Raw genomic sequence first — 15,699 nt, 5'->3', positions numbered from 1 at the left:
ATGTGGCAGAATTGACAGCAAAGCTGATCAAAATAAAGCACATGGCTTGTATGAGTTCCCAGTATTGCCATTCGGTATAAAGAACAGAACACATCTGCACAAATGACAAACTTGAGCTTTAATAAATGCACTAAAACCAAACACTCACATTTTATGAAAGAACATATACGGCACTAAAACTCCATGCGACTGTTCAACTTCATAAGAACTCCCAATAAAGCCTATCTCTTATGCAAAGTCCGGCTACAGTCCGGCAAAAGACAGCAAGTGCATCAGAGATTACTAACCTTGCACAGTTTCTGGTACCGCGGTGAAGAAATCGCCATTCTCTGGAGCCGGTGTAAAAAGACCACCACTTTCTGCAGAGACGTCCGAACTACAGCCATCATCCTAACTCTGCCTGCACACGACTGCCAGCGTCTGAGAGCACGCATCCTCACCGCACACACACACACACATTCGTTCACGCACGCTCACATACTCCCCACCACCAGCCAAATGTGACGAGCCATGTCACAAAAACACACACACTAAAGAGCGTCAGCAATATCTGCGCTCCTCTCCAGCGATAAACAAGAGTCACGCTGAGATTTAATACAGGACGAGGAAAAAGGAGAATGAACGAGGGAGAGAATGATGCTATGAGAGAAAGAGAGAGAGAAAGAGAGAGAGAGAGGAGGAGGAGGGTTGATATAGCGGACAGAGAGAAACTCTGGAGAGCGTTCAGGAGACGGAGCGCATCTTTTAGCACCGTAAGAATGAGTGTGTGTCTGTGTGAAAATTCATAAAGGGAATGAGTGAGGGTGACACACTTTGCTGAAAGAGAGCACATCTCTGGAGAGACGGAGAAATAGAGCAGTGAGACGCTTTGGAGGGGAAAAAAAACGAAAGAGAGAAAGAGAGACGATGGGAACGGTGAATGACTGGAACACACACACACTCTGATGCTCTGATGCTGATTTGATCCTTCTGATGACCTGTGATGACGTACGCTCACTAAAGCTAACAGGAAATCAATAGCGTGACCCCATTTACTGTCTTAAAGGAAGAGTTCAGACTGACAGTGGAGATTCTGTATACGTTTAGTCTGAAATGTTGCTCCAGACCTGTGTGAATGAGCGTGTTCCTTGCGTCAAAAATGTGCTTGTGCTTGCTTATCTTTTGAAGAGTTGAAAGTAGGGCACTTATGATTCCTGGACAATGTTGCTCTTGTTTTTCCACTCCGTTTTCGATGTTTTGAGTTTGACCAAGTCAAATTTGATGGTTGATGTTTCCTCTATATCTTGCATGTGTTGGTTTTTTGAGTATTTTACGTCTGTTATTTATTAACATTGTTTTGTTATTATTTGTATGTACATGATTACAGATTGTGTAAATGTTTTTCTTGTATTGTTTGTTTTGTGCTATTTGTCCTTTGTTTTGTGCGCCTTTTATGCTGGGGCGGTTTGCTGTTGAGTGTGAGAATCAGCACCTCAAAGTCCGAGGCCATGGTGCTCAACCAGATAAAGGTGGTTTACCATCTCCAGGTTGGAGGAAACTCCTTACCCCAGGTGGAGGATTTCAATTATCTTAAGGTTTTGTTCACTAGTGAGGGAAGGATGGAGATTGGTGCAGCGGCAGCAGTAATGCGGTCTATGTACCGGTCCGTTGTGGTAAAGAAGGAGCTGAGCCAAAAGGCAAAGCTCTCGATTTACCGGTCCATCTACATTCCTACTCTTATCTATGCTCATGAGCTTTGGGTCCGGACTGAAAGGACAAGATCTCGGATACAAGCGGCCAGAATTAGTTTTCTTTGCAGGATGGCAGGGCGCAGCCATATAGGTAGGATGAGGAGTAGAGGTTTGCATTCCGAATAAAGCGTGGGAGCGGTCGGTAACTGGTGTCATTTTGGACTCCCGAGCGAGTGAGCACGCATATGTATGTGTGTGAACGAGAGAGCGTGATGCCGTCTGTGTGTGTGTCACTTGCTTGGTGCTTATGTGTGTGTGTGTGTGTTTATGCAGACAGCTTGTTAAAGGCTGTCTGGACTCTGTATAGCTGGATAGTTTTCGGCGGGGCGGGCAGCGGTAAAACAAATGCTGAATACAAGCAGTCGGGTTCGGACTAAAACCTGGCTGGAGCATGATTTAAAATTTAATTCCACGCAGATCTCTAGTGAGGAGCTCTGTCACCCAGCTCTGTCTCTCCACATCGAGAGAAGTCAGCTGAGGTGGCTCGAGCATGTATCGATGCCTCCTGGACGCCTACCAAGAAAGGTGCTCCAAGCATTTCCCACCGGGAGGAGGCCTCGGGGAAGACCTAGGACACGCTGGTGGGACTATGTCTCTCAGCTGGCCTGGGAACGGCCTAGGATCCCCCTGGAGGAGCTGGAGGAAGTGTCTGGGGAGAGGGAGACTACTAAAAAATGAATGAATGAATGATAAGCGATTATAAGTTATATAATCTAAAACACTACCATGGTATTTTTCTTTTTCTAACAACTAAATCTATTTAATTTAATTTAGTTTATTTGTTCGCTCAATTAATTTTCTTTCAAACTTAGATATTGCTTGAAGTTACTAGCAGGTTTGGCATGTTGTCCCAGGAGAGAACCCAGAGCTGGGAGATAATTGAGCCCTGGACTCCCACCTGGTCGTTTAGCATGTAAGGGGGTCTGAGATCAGATAGGTCTCGAGAGCTCCCCCTAGTAAAGTAGGGAACTAAAAGGAGGAGATGGGGTGGAAGGGGGGATTCTTTCTTCCAAAATGTAGAAAAGGAAGTAGGGTGAAATCTGTCTATTTATTATAGGCTTGAATCAATATGACATGCTCCTCTCGGAATCAGTTAAAAACTTCACTTTAACATTAACATTAACATTAACATTTAACATTATTTTATTAAATCCAGCAGTAAAAAAATCATATATGTTTTGTTTTTTAAACTGGAGACTGAATTTTCAATAAAAAAAAATCTTAAATTGTTGTCCGTCAATCAAACAACAGTGTCGTCATTATTACAATATTTTTTTATTGTGTTTTAAAGGGTACATGCATCAGTCTGTACTCCCTAAACATAGAAATAAGCAACCAGCAAGGTTTCCAAATGTTTTCTTTTCATCACCATTGCAGAACTAGAGTAATACAGTCATACAGGCGATGACACTGCTGTTTTGTGCTACACTCTCTCTTTAAGGACGTAAACCGAATTACTTCTAATTTCATTCTGACTTCACAGATTTCCATTCCCAAGCCTATTCTACCAACCACCTGCCTCGATTCTGCTACAAAACAACCGCTTTTCAGCATATAATCAATTCCTGAAGGATCAAAACCCTGCTGTTTCATTCAGGAATACATCACAACACGGCACTTCACATTCACAAGGTTACAAACAATCCCGAGTCTCAAATCTCTCTCGGTCTCCTGATCTGAGTTTGATAAGTCTGTCTGTCTCATCACACTGAGCAACCACGGTGATTTCAGCCTGATTTAGACGTGTACAGTGACAAAGACGGATGGGAAGCAAATCGCTGGAAACAACAGTAAACAACAAAATGTCAACCATGAACCCACGGTGCAAATAAAATAGTAAGAGAATGCTTAGGGCACTATGTGGGTAACAGTCATATTTTCAGAGCAACCGTGGCTTTGAAAAACCAGTGGGCAGAATTTACTGTTGGTCAAATAAGCCGCTATTCTCACTCCTCGACAAGGTTTCACAAAATGTCATCATTCATGGAGAAAAAAAAGAGGAAAAAAGTAAAACAAGATTGCATGTCCTACACTTTTAGGCGCCATTGACACAAAATGCATTTCCATTCCTACAGTATGAGCTGCTTTTTTAATTTATTTTAAGTAAACATGAATTCAGCAAATGACCATGACTCCTACGATGACATTTCATGTACTTTGTTGCACTTCGCACGAGCACCACTTGTCACGGTTTGTGTTAGGAAAAAAGGAGCGAGAACCCAGGTGCAGGGTAAATAAGTATTTATTGTGTGTCAGGCTGTCCTGGTGCGCAGTGTTCTGTAGCGTTGACCAGAAGGTAAAAGTTCAAAGAGGCAGTGTGCTGGGTGTGAGGGGTCCAGAGTGATTTTGGCTGCCCTTTGCTTGCTTTGGATAAGCACAGTTCTTGGAGAGTAGGGAGGGTTGTACCAGTGATCCGATCAGCAGTCTGAACTATTCGACATAGTCTTTGGAGGTCGACTAGATATTCTTCAAGACACTAGTGTTCAGCTTAAAGTGACATTTAAAGGCTTAACTAGGTCAATTAGAGTAAAGTTTGGGTAATTAGTCATAGTTTAGCAGTGGTTTGTGCTGGAGACAATCCAAAATTAATACTGCTTAAGATGAATAATAATATTCACTTTAAAATGGCTTTAAAAAAATAAAACTGCTTTTATTCTAGCCCAAATAAAACAAACAAGACTTTCTACACAAAAAAAAAAAATATTTTAGTAAATACTGTGAAAAAAATCCTGAATCTGCTCAACATCAATTGGGAAATATTTGACAAAGAAAATAAATAAATAAATAAATAAATAAATAAATCACAGGAGGGTAAATAATTCTGGCTTTAACTGTATACCTACTACAAGACTTTGTACTGTACATAAACCCTATAAACATTTATTATATAATACACTGTACTGACATGAATATATATTTACACACATTTACATACGTAAATAAATAGAATGAATGATACCCTGCTGAAAAATCCAGTTTAAACCAGCCTAGGCTAGTTGGCTGGTATTAGTTGGTCGACCAACCTGGTTTTAGAGGGGTTTTGGCCATTTCCAGGCTGGTCTTAGCTGGTCAGGCTGGGAGATGACCAGCTAAAACCAGCTTGACCAGCCAAGCCAAGCTGGTAGTCCAGCCAAAACCAGCTATATGCAGCTTAAACCAGGCTGGTTAAGCTGGTTGTAGCTGGATTTGGCTGGTCATTTTCCAGCCTGACCAGCTAAGACCAGGCTGGAAATGGCTGGAAACGGCCAAAACCCCTCTAAAACCAGGCTGGTCGACCAGCTAAAACCAGCCAACCAGCCTAGGCTGGATTAAGCTGGATTTTTCAGCAGGGAAGGTTAAAAAATGTGTGTATTTCTGCTTATAGAGATTCTGTGTGGGTCTAATAATGTCTAATGTCACTGCTATTGGCATCAAACAATCACAGAGACATCCGCAAAGAAGGAACACTTCCATAACATGTCATCTGGTTATAAAATAGGCCACTTACAAATACGCTTTCTTACAAGGACATGAATGATCTGAACGTGTCCTTGAGAAACATGAATATGGGCCAAATGCTACACATAAGAGGCGACTACAAAGTGCGGATTATGCAAAAAATAAAGAAAGAAACTGTCAACTGTTAATGCTTTTATCTTGAAATTAAAGGCACGCAGAAATAAGCTTTATGTTTTTAAAATCACAACGTGTGGGAATCAAAGCCGCAGCCTTGACTTGTGAACGTAGTGAACAGCAGGCGTTTTGTTTAGTGCAACAAAGTGACGCTGTGATTGAAGCATGCTAACAGTGGAATCATAAAAGAAGCAAATGCTTATTATTCATAAATATAATACAAAGTGAATCAATTTTGTCAAGTAAATGAATCTCGCTGTTATGCATGCAGAGGAGAAAAGGCACCTTCAAAAATGACTAAGGTGTTAAGGTTGTGGTAATTGCCAGAGGCAAAAACTTATCTTGTTTTGACATCTATAAAATACAGACGTTTTTATTAACCTCAGTTCCAGTGCAGCCGGAAAGTATTGATGGCGCTTCACTTTTCCCACATTTGTTTATGTTTCAGCCTTATTCCAAAATGGATTAAATTGATTGATTTCCTCAACATTCTACACTCAATCCCCCATAATGACAATGTGAAGAAAGAGTTTTTGAAATTGTTGCACATTTATTTAAAGGCTGTAAAATCAGATGTACATCAGTATTCACAGCCTTTGGCGTGAAGCTCTAAGGTGAGCTCAGGTGAGTGGACATAATTTGAAAAGGCTACACCTGTCTATATGAGCTCCCAGGGTTGACAGTGCATGTCAAAGCACAAACCAAGCATGAAGACAATGGAATTGTCTGTAGATCTCCGAGACAGGATTGCTTTAAGACACAAGGCTGGGGAAGGTGACAGAAAAACTTCTGCTGCTCTGAAAGTTCCAATGAGCACAGTGGCCTCCATCATCCGGAAATGGAAGATGTTTGACCACCAGGACTCTTCCTAGAGCTGGCCGGCCATCTAAGCTGAGTGATCCAGGGAGAAAGGTGATCAATAACCCGATGGTCACTCTGTCTGAGCTCCAGCGTTCTTCTGTGGAGAGAGGAGAACCTTACAGAAGGACAACCATCTGTGCAGCAATCCACCAATCAGGCCTGTAGTGGCCAGACGGAAGCCACTCATCGCCTGGAATTTGCCAAAAGGCATCTGAAGAACTCTCAGACCATCAGAAACTGAACTCTCTGCTCTGATGAGACTCAAACTGAACTCTTTGGTGTGAACGCCAGGCGTTACGGTTGGAGAACAGCAGGCAGCGCTCATCAGCAGGCTAACAGCATCCCTACAGTGAAGCATGGTGGTGTTGGCATCATGCTGTGGGGATGTGTTTCAGCAGCAGGAACTGGAAGACTAGTCAGGATAGAGGAAAAGATGAATGCAGCAATGTACAGAGACATCCTGAATGAAGACCTGCTACAGAGTGCTCTTGACCTCAGACTGGGGCGACACTTCATCTTCCAGCAAGACAATGACCCAAAGCACACCGCCAAAACATCAATGGAGGGACTTCACAGCAACTCAGTGAATGTTCTTGAGTGGCCCAGCCAGAGCCCAGACCTAAATCCTATTGAACATCTCTGGAGAGATCTGCAAGTGGCTGTACACTGTTGCTCCCCATCCATGAGAAGGAGCGCTATCCTGCTGGAGAATTGTCCCTCTCTTGTGGTTTGTAATGTAATGGGCAGCACAGATGTCTTGATATCTCAAGCTGTTGATGTTGCAGATCCCAAACCCTAAACCATGATGTTTCCTTCACCAAACTTGACTGATTTCTATGAGAATCTTGGTCCATGCTGGTTCCAGTAGGTCTTCTGCAGTATTTGTGATGAGTTTGACAGACGATTCATCTGGAAAATCTACCTTCTGCCACTTTTACAAATGATCAACTAGAAGTCAAGGTATTATTTGTTGCTCTTAAAACTGGGATCCACGACAAGATATATATAGAGAGAGACAGAGAGAAGATGAGAACTGCTCTGATCAAATAAAGTCATTTTTGAAAATGAACATTGAAGACTCTAGACTGGATGCTGAAGTGACAATCGCCTGCACACTTGACTAACGCGTCCTTCGGGGAGTGCCCTTGATGAAACAATTCAGTTGCTCACTTCAGACTGACCCTATAAAGTGCCCTTCAAGAGCGCAAACATGTCATTTGTTGCCAAGAAACACAAAACCAAAAGAACACTCAATGAAATCCACATGCTGCCTCCTAATTCGCACACTATCCCTCCTAAATAGTAATCGAAAATAGAATTAGTGTGTCAGCACTCTGGTAAAAAGTAATGACATTAATTCCCTCGATTATTTCAACAACAATTCCCGTTCCCCCTGAAATGTTTGTCATTAACAGATTATCAAACTATAATGACTGGCATGTGTCTTGTTAATAATAGATCATCTGTTTAACACACAAGCTGAAGGCATTTGTAGATTTCGTGTGCACGATTGTTAGCAGACAGAGCGTGAGGCTGATACTCCTGATTCCGGTCGACAGCAGATAAAGAGATCAAACTGTGTGTGTATAAATCTCTCAGGACAAACACACAGAGAAGTGAAGACGTCGGAGGAGAGAGAATAAAAGAGGACGAGCTCCTGAAGTCATCTATAGCTTGATTACACCTATGCTGCAGTGTGGCTGACGTGCCGACTAATGAGGGCTGACGCAGGGATAATTGAACAGCGCTCGCAAACGCTTTAATGTCCCAGATTTCTCTCTGAGACAATGGATCGCCCACAGTCCACATACACACACATTCAAAAGCACAACTCGCGAGCTAACATCTGATTACAGGGTGTTTATGACAAGGATGCGGTGGATTTGGAAATGTCTGCCCACGTCTAACTGATGGATCAAACCCAAAATAGTCACAGGACAGTTTTGTCTCATTAGAGTGGGTGGGCAGAATCAGCTGCAAAGTCTAAAGTCATAAAATAGAAACGATTACACACATAATTTGGGATTATTGCTTTAAAAAATGCATTAATGGTCCTTACCCCAGATGGAGGAGAGTTCAAGTATCTCTGGGTTTTGTTCAGGAGTGAAGGAAGGGTGAAACGTGAGATTGGCTGGTGGATCGGGGCAGCGGCAGCAGTAATGCGGTCGATGTACCGGACCATTGTGGTAAAGAAGCAGCAGAGCCAAAAGGGAAAGCTCTCGATTTACTGGTCAATCTACGTTCCTACTTTCACCTGTGATCATGAGCTTTGGGTCAGGACTGAAAGGATAGGATCTCGGATACTAGCAGCCGAAATGAGTTTGCAGGGTGGTAGGGTGCACCCTTTTAGGTAGGGTGAGGAGCTCTGTCACCCGGGGGGAGCTCAGAGTAGAGTGTGCTCCTCCACATCGAGAGAAGTCAGCTGAGGTGGCTTCGGTATCTGTTTCGGATGCCTCCTGGACGCCTACCTAGGGAGGTGTTACAGGCATGTCCCACTGGGAGGAGACAGAGGAAGACCCAGGACACGCTGGAGAGACTATGGCCGTACTCAAACTAGGTACAGTTGCCTCGAACGGGGCCAAAGCACGCTTGTCCCCCCTCCAGTCTCCCCCGACGGCCCGCGCTCACACCACAAACAGGCTTCGGCACGCTTACGTCATCGCTACTGCGCTGTTCAGTGAGAATCGCTCTCTCACTCAGCAGCACAGTGGAGATTTCTCTAGTTATATCGTTTCAGTGGTTTGATATGCAGTCAAATATTTCGCCAAACAGTCCTTAGGGATGTGGGGACACACAGTCAGATATTTCGCTGAACAGATCCGCCACTTTTGGCGCTCATAAACAATCATAAAGCCCTCGTGCTGCAGGAATGAGGAGGTCTGCTGAAGGTGCAGCTGTCGTGCAGTGAGGGGTTTCGTCTTTAATAAGCTACGGCAGTTTGCGTTCACTGAACAGTAAGAATGATTAATAAATCCATATCAAACAGCCCCTTAAAAGTCACGTCTCGCTTTCAGTTTCGGGCTTTGGCGCGTTTTGCACTCACACACAAGCGTACCGCGCCAAAGCCCAAGTGAACCGCGCTCAGGCACACCTCTTCCAACCGGGCCAGGGCCGGCCAAGTGAACCATGCTTGAGCCCAATTCAGCGCACTCACACTTCTCAAACGATCCGGGAAACGGGCCTGGGCACGGTACGGATAGCATAGTGTGAGTACGCCCTCTCTCGGCTGGCCTGGGAACACCTCGGGATCTCCCTGGAGGAGCTGGAGGAAGTGTCTGAGGAGAGGGAAGTCTCCTATTCTCTCCTAAGACTGCTACCCCCTCGACCCGGCCCCGGAAAAGCACCGTAGCGTAACAGAAATAGTCCCAAATGGACAGACTGGATTATAAGCGTACTTGTAAAAAATGTAACATGATAAAATGGTCAGCTGAAGTGTTCTGGCAGGAATAAGCTTCAGAGTTGGCTCAAGTCAAGACAGACTGTATTACAAGCGCACTTGTAGAAATGTAACTGCAGTTCTTACCTCGAGCTGAGACTTCAGTTGTTTGTTGTGGGCGGAGTCTTGAGAAAGCCCCTCCCTCTGGGCGGCGTCTGATAACACATTGACTGTAGTCTCCGACTCGTGGAGCCACTTCAGGAATAACTCAAGCTCCCGGAGCGACGTTTGCACAGACTTCAGGTCTAAATCCAGAGCAGCCTGACGATCTGATGCCCTGATCAACACAAACTATTTTCAGTATTTTTAGGCATATTTAGTGTATTCTGACCTACAGTAACCTTTGATTAGCTTTGTCAATGGTTGCTGTTGGTCAAACTACACAGACTACGCATCTAATTTGACTGTACACTGAGGTTATATGCAGATGAAAACAACTATTTTACTAGAAAAGTGTCCCGTGAACACTTATGCTGTGTTCACACCAGACACAGAACGTGCAAATAGCGGGAGATATTCATGCGTTCTGCGTCTAGTGTGAACACTGCGTAAGTGTGAACATAGACGCGTGAACATTTTGAGATTACTTGCTACATTTGCGCGTCAAATTTGCTTCATTTCCACGTCAAATTACACACAATAGGCGTGGATTAATGGGCAGGGCTTTTGTCTGAGCTAACCTTCACCGCCAAACAATCACAGTCACTTCTGTTGAGCACTGGTGAAACACAATGGCAAATCAGTGCTGTTTAAGAACGTGCCCAACAGCGCTTAAAAGTTAGCGGGAAATTGAAGTTTTTTTTATTCTAATACCGAAACTCAGTATGGTGACAAGTTTAATACAGTGAAAGAATCAGTTCATTAACTTAAGTTTGATTAATGGCATCTGAAACGTGTGTTTGAGAAAGAAAATGTTAGCTAACTAGTGCCATTCCCCTTAACTTAGCGGAAAATGATCTCTGATATCCATTTTTATTTTCACTATACATTTAGAACAGACCTTCGGGTCACTCGGAAAGTGATGAAATAAAAATGTGTGTCACTTTCTTTTTGCTGTTAAGATAAACAATCAGTACACAACAATACGCCATCACGGACGCTGTTCCTGTGTGACTCCAGGCGACACATTTTACATTTACATTTAGTCATTTAGCAGACGCTTTTATCCAAAGCGACTTACAAATGAGGACAAGGAAGCAATTTTCACAACTAAGAGCAACAATGAATAAGTGCTATAGGCAAGTTTCAGGTCTCTAAAGTCTAAGAAGGGAAGTATTAGTATTTTTTTTTTCTGGGTTTCTTCCCACTGCAGCCTCGCTTTCACTTTTAAAATGGCAGCCATGAGAAATCAGTCTATTGGGGTGGTCAAATGTACATTTATATTATCTATTATTTTATTATTATTAATATTATTATTTAAGATACAGATCAGAGAAAACTAAAGAGAAAAACTAAATAGGGGGTTAATTCACCCCAAACCCCCATATAATTTGCACCCCGTGGGTAACTATACTTGGCAATACTTCATTACTGGGCCTTTAACCTAACAAAATCATTCATTCAATAATTAAACAACGTGTAGGGTGAGTTCAGGTAATTTGGTACAGTGAAAATCAGGTCAATTGGGACACTTTTTGCCATTGAGATGACCAAAGAAAAGTGTCCCAATTGACCTGATTTCACTGTACTTATTGACCCATGCAAGCAATATATATATATATACAGTTGAAGACAGAATTATTCGCCCCCTGCTTATTTTTTCCCCGATTTCTGTTTAACAGAGAGCAGATAATGTCAGTACATTTCTAAACATACTAGTTTAATGTCTCATTTCTAATAACTGATTTATTTTCTCTTTGTCATGATGACAGCAAATAACATTACACTAGATATTCTTCAAGACATTTCTATACAGCTTAAAGTGAAATTTAAAGGCTTAATTAGGGTAATTAGGGTAACTAGGCAAGTTATTGTATAAAGATGGTTTGTTCTGTAGACTATCAGGACAAATATAGCTTAAAGGGGCGAATAATATTGACCTTAAAATGATGTTAAAAAAATTAAAAACTGCTTTTATTGTAGCTGAAATAAAACAAATAAGACTTTCCCCAGAAGAAAAAATATTATCAGACATACTGTGAAAATGTCCTTGCTCTGTTAAACATCATTTGGGAATTATTTAAAAAAGAAAAAATTCAAAAGGGGGGCGAATAATTCTGACTTCAACTCTATATTAAAATAATAATATGCAGAATTATTAGAATTATTTAACGGTGGGACGACAATCCAAAACTAATATTGTTTAAGGGGGCTGATAATATTGACCACGAAATGGCTTTAAAAACTATTAAAAACTGCCAAAATAAATATATTTATTTCTAGCCAAAATAAACCAAATAAGACTTTCTCCAGAAGAAAAAAAATATTATAGAAAAAACATACAGGTGAAAGTTTCCTTAATCTGTAAAAATATTTAAAATATTGCACAGGGGGGCTATAAATGTTTTCGTCAACACTGACTTTATGGAAATGAGTATGCATTGTGTGTATATGAGCGTGTGCGTGCATGTACCTGTTGTTGATGCTGTTCCAGGAGTTGTTGTGTGTGTCCATGACCTCTTTGACCTTGCGCGTGTCGTCATTGGCGTAGTCCTGCAGCAGCTGATTGGACAGTTCATTAAAAGCAGAAACGCTCTCCTGTCCTCGACTGAGCTCCTGCAGGAACGCCTGAACAAAAACACAACAAGCACAGATCAATGCATGCCAACACACTATTACTGCAAGCAGGCATGGGATAAAAACGGGTCTCAAGGTTTACCGCGGTTTGGAAAAGTCAAAAATGTTCTGTTTTACCACTCCTATGGTATATGTGAGGTGTTTCTTTTACAACTATTTAAGTTAGTTTTTAATATCTCCAGAGGAAAATGAGCCTCCACATCAAAATCTAGTGATTATTTTTGGAAACAGCTGAAAACATTTAATCATGTTGTAGAGCTGAACAGTGCTGTAACTTTACTTTATATCCACAGACAAGACAGATACCCTGAGATGCCTTTTCAAGATGTACAGAAATCTGTGTTTCTGAAACTAATGAAGACAGCAGACGTCAATGATTTACTTGAATTATTCAGCCTGACATGTTTACAGCTCCAAAATATCAGCAATGTTTCTTAAATTAAAATATATTGTGTCCAATGGGACATTTAAAATGAACATATTTTAGAGCAGTAATCACAATATCTTGATATTTTTATTATCCGAGGTTATCATCCTGTCAGAGTCCTAGGTCTTACCACAACAACACTGTTAAATAAAAAAAAACATAGACATCAATCAAACAGACTTAAAATTGTTTTAAAAATGTAGTCGCAAAATTAATTAACGTATTAAAGTGAGTTAAAGCAACAAAAGTCGGTGCCACAGTTGACCTACAGTTGAAGTCAGAATTATTCGCCCCCTTTGAATAATTTTTTCTTTTTTAAATATTTCCAAAATGATGTTTAACAGAGCAAGGAAATGTTCACAGTATGTCTGATAATATTTTTTCTTCTGGAGAAAGTCTTATTTGTTTTATTTCGGCTAGAATAAAAGCAGCTTTTAATTTTTTAAACACCATTTTAAGGTCAATATTTTTAGCCCCTTTAAGCAATATATTTTTTTCTATAGTCTACAGAACAAATAACTAACCCAAGCTCATTCTGGAAATGTAGCCCCGCGGATGTTTCTGGAGACTGCAATTTAAGTGGTCGGAGGTACGTAAGGCCGCGTTTAAATTTTTTCGAGCGAACGCTGCGGGGCGGTGTGGCGCCGCTCCGCCCCTCCTCTTCGCGCTCGCCCGCCGATGGCTCGCCTCCGAATGGAGGGCTTTCCCGATGCAACCAGTTTGTCCGCTTAGCTCACAGCGTTGCGTCAGCAGGGATGACGACTGGGATCGAGTCCGGGGAACAGCGGTTCCGCAAATCAGGTAAGACGAAAAACGGAATCCGGAAAATAAGGGCGAAAATGCGGCGGGATCCGAAAACGCGGTCGAAATCGAAGACGAGGGCTTTAGCTTTTTTTTTTTTTTTCTGGACGGCTTTTGCGAACCGTCGCTCGGGTTTAGGGAAGGAGGAGGAGGAGGAGGAGGAAGAGGAGGGCGGCCGAGTCGGCCGATCCAACAGCTTTTCGCGCGAGAACGGCGCGGGCGCGAACGGCGCGCGCTCCCGAGACGCGAAAAAGCGCACAGCGGCCTCTCGCGGATCCGCGAAAACAAAAACCGCTCGAATACGTACCTCCCGGGACGTAAATCGCGGTCCGCAGAAACGTCCGCTGGGCTACGTTTCCACAATGAGCCCGGATTGCAAATATCCGTTATACAATAACTTGCCTAATTATCCTAACCTGCCTAATTAACCCAGTGAAGCCTTTAAATGTCACTTTAAGCTGTATAGAAGTGTCTTGAAGAATATATAGTTTAATATTATTTACTGTCATCATAGCAAAGAGAAAATAAATCAGTTATTAGAGATGAATTATTAAAACTATTATGATTAGAAATGTGCTGAAGAAATCTGCTCTCCGCTAAACAGAAATAATAACAGGGCTAATAATTCAGGGGGGCTAAGAATTCTGACTTGAATTATTTTAATAATTCTGACTTCAACTGTATATAGCACAGAAGTGCTCACGACGACCAAAGTTTGATTCCCGGCTCAAGATCCTTTGCCAATCCTTTCCCCTCTCTCTGCTCCCAAATCTTTCCTGTCTGAAATCTCCACTGTCCTGTGTCATAATAAAGGTGAAACCCTTTAAAAATATTACAAAAAAACAATAATAAAGCCACATAAACTTATTTGTTTTCTTGACTTTTTGTCATTGCAAAAAAAAAATGCTTTTCCTCGAGGGTTTTTTATTGTCTCGTTCCAGTCCAAATATCGCAAAGGAAGTCAAAAATCAAGAAGCCTTTACCATACAAGCACAAAATGTTGTCTTGTTTTCAGAAATAATTAAGTGGGGTCAGCAAAATATACATGTTTGTCATTTTGATTTAGGATTATTTGGCTTTCCCCATTAGCAGATTATTTAGCTTGTTGTAAAGTAAAACTCACTTAATTATTTCTGAAAACAAGACCACACTTGCTCTTGCTTGTCTAGTAAATGCTTCTTGATTTAAGTATTTGCAGATATTTGGACTGCAAACAATACATTTAAACATTTAAAGACAAGCTTTTAATCAGCATGGTGGGCTGGTGATAAACTTTTATGGTGTTTTTACTTTTTTTATCTATGTTTGTTTCACTGAAAAGCCCTTTGTGACTTAAATAAACACATTTTACTTTCTTACACAAAACAAGAGGAGTCTTATTGCTGCTTATTGAGTGCTGATGGAAACCTGACATCAGAACACTGCTGTCAACAGTAGTAAAACCACAGTATCTAACCCAAAGCAAACACTGATTTATGTCCAGCAGTAAAATATAAAAGGATGGAGTAAAATATTAACAGCAATGGATGGAGAAGCGCAATTATGACTCTAGCAACCCCTACAGGTCAGCTATAGTAATGTGTGTGTGTGTGTGTGTGCGTGTGTGTGTGTGTGTGTGTGTGCGTGCGTGTGTGTGTGTGCGTGTGTGTGTGTGTGTGTGTGTGTGTGCGTGTGCGTATGAGATTCAACACTTCACTCATGATTTCATATTACAGCTTATTTTCAAACATCACCCCTGATTTAGTAAAGAAACAAATATTACATGAGAAAGTTATTATTATTTTTATTATTATTGTTGTTGTTATTATTATTATTATTATTATTATTATTTGACTAATTAATTAATGTATTTATTTGTTACATTTATTCATATATTTATGTATTGAATTTATTCATTTATTTATTTATTTATTTTAAATGCGGTAAATATTTTATTTTTATTTATTATTTAAATTTATTTGTTTAATTTCTGTATTAATTAAATGTATTTATTAATTTATTTTAAATGTTATAAATATTTTATTGTTATTTATTTATTTATTTATTTAATCTATTTATTTAATTTCTGTATTAACTAAATGTATTTATTTATTTAT

General features: G+C 41.0%; 1 protein-coding gene across 21 annotated transcripts in view; it reads right to left on the bottom strand.

Moving 5' to 3' along the window:
* Window positions 1-15,699, bottom strand: part of utrn (utrophin) — a 315,686-nt gene that overhangs the window by 181,017 nt on the left and 118,970 nt on the right. For all 21 annotated transcript variants that reach the window (XR_015522994.1, XM_087306271.1, XM_087306280.1 and 18 more), the window contains 2 exons: window positions 12,212-12,366; window positions 9,727-9,916 (listed from right to left, as the gene is read on the bottom strand). Coding sequence is in view for 20 of the 21 variants with exons in the window: in XM_087306271.1 (XP_087162397.1) it covers window positions 9,727-9,916; window positions 12,212-12,366 (345 nt within the window). In the remaining variant the exon portion in view is untranslated. The remainder of the gene's footprint in view (window positions 1-9,726; window positions 9,917-12,211; window positions 12,367-15,699) is intronic.

Source organism: Danio rerio, chromosome 23, assembly GCF_052040795.2.
Source record: "Danio rerio strain M-AB ecotype USA chromosome 23, GRCz13ab, whole genome shotgun sequence".
In the NCBI taxonomy this organism is placed as follows: Eukaryota; Metazoa; Chordata; class Actinopteri; order Cypriniformes; family Danionidae; genus Danio; species Danio rerio.
Note: the sequence above shows the minus strand (reverse complement) of the source record. Positions and strands in the feature narration are given on the sequence as shown.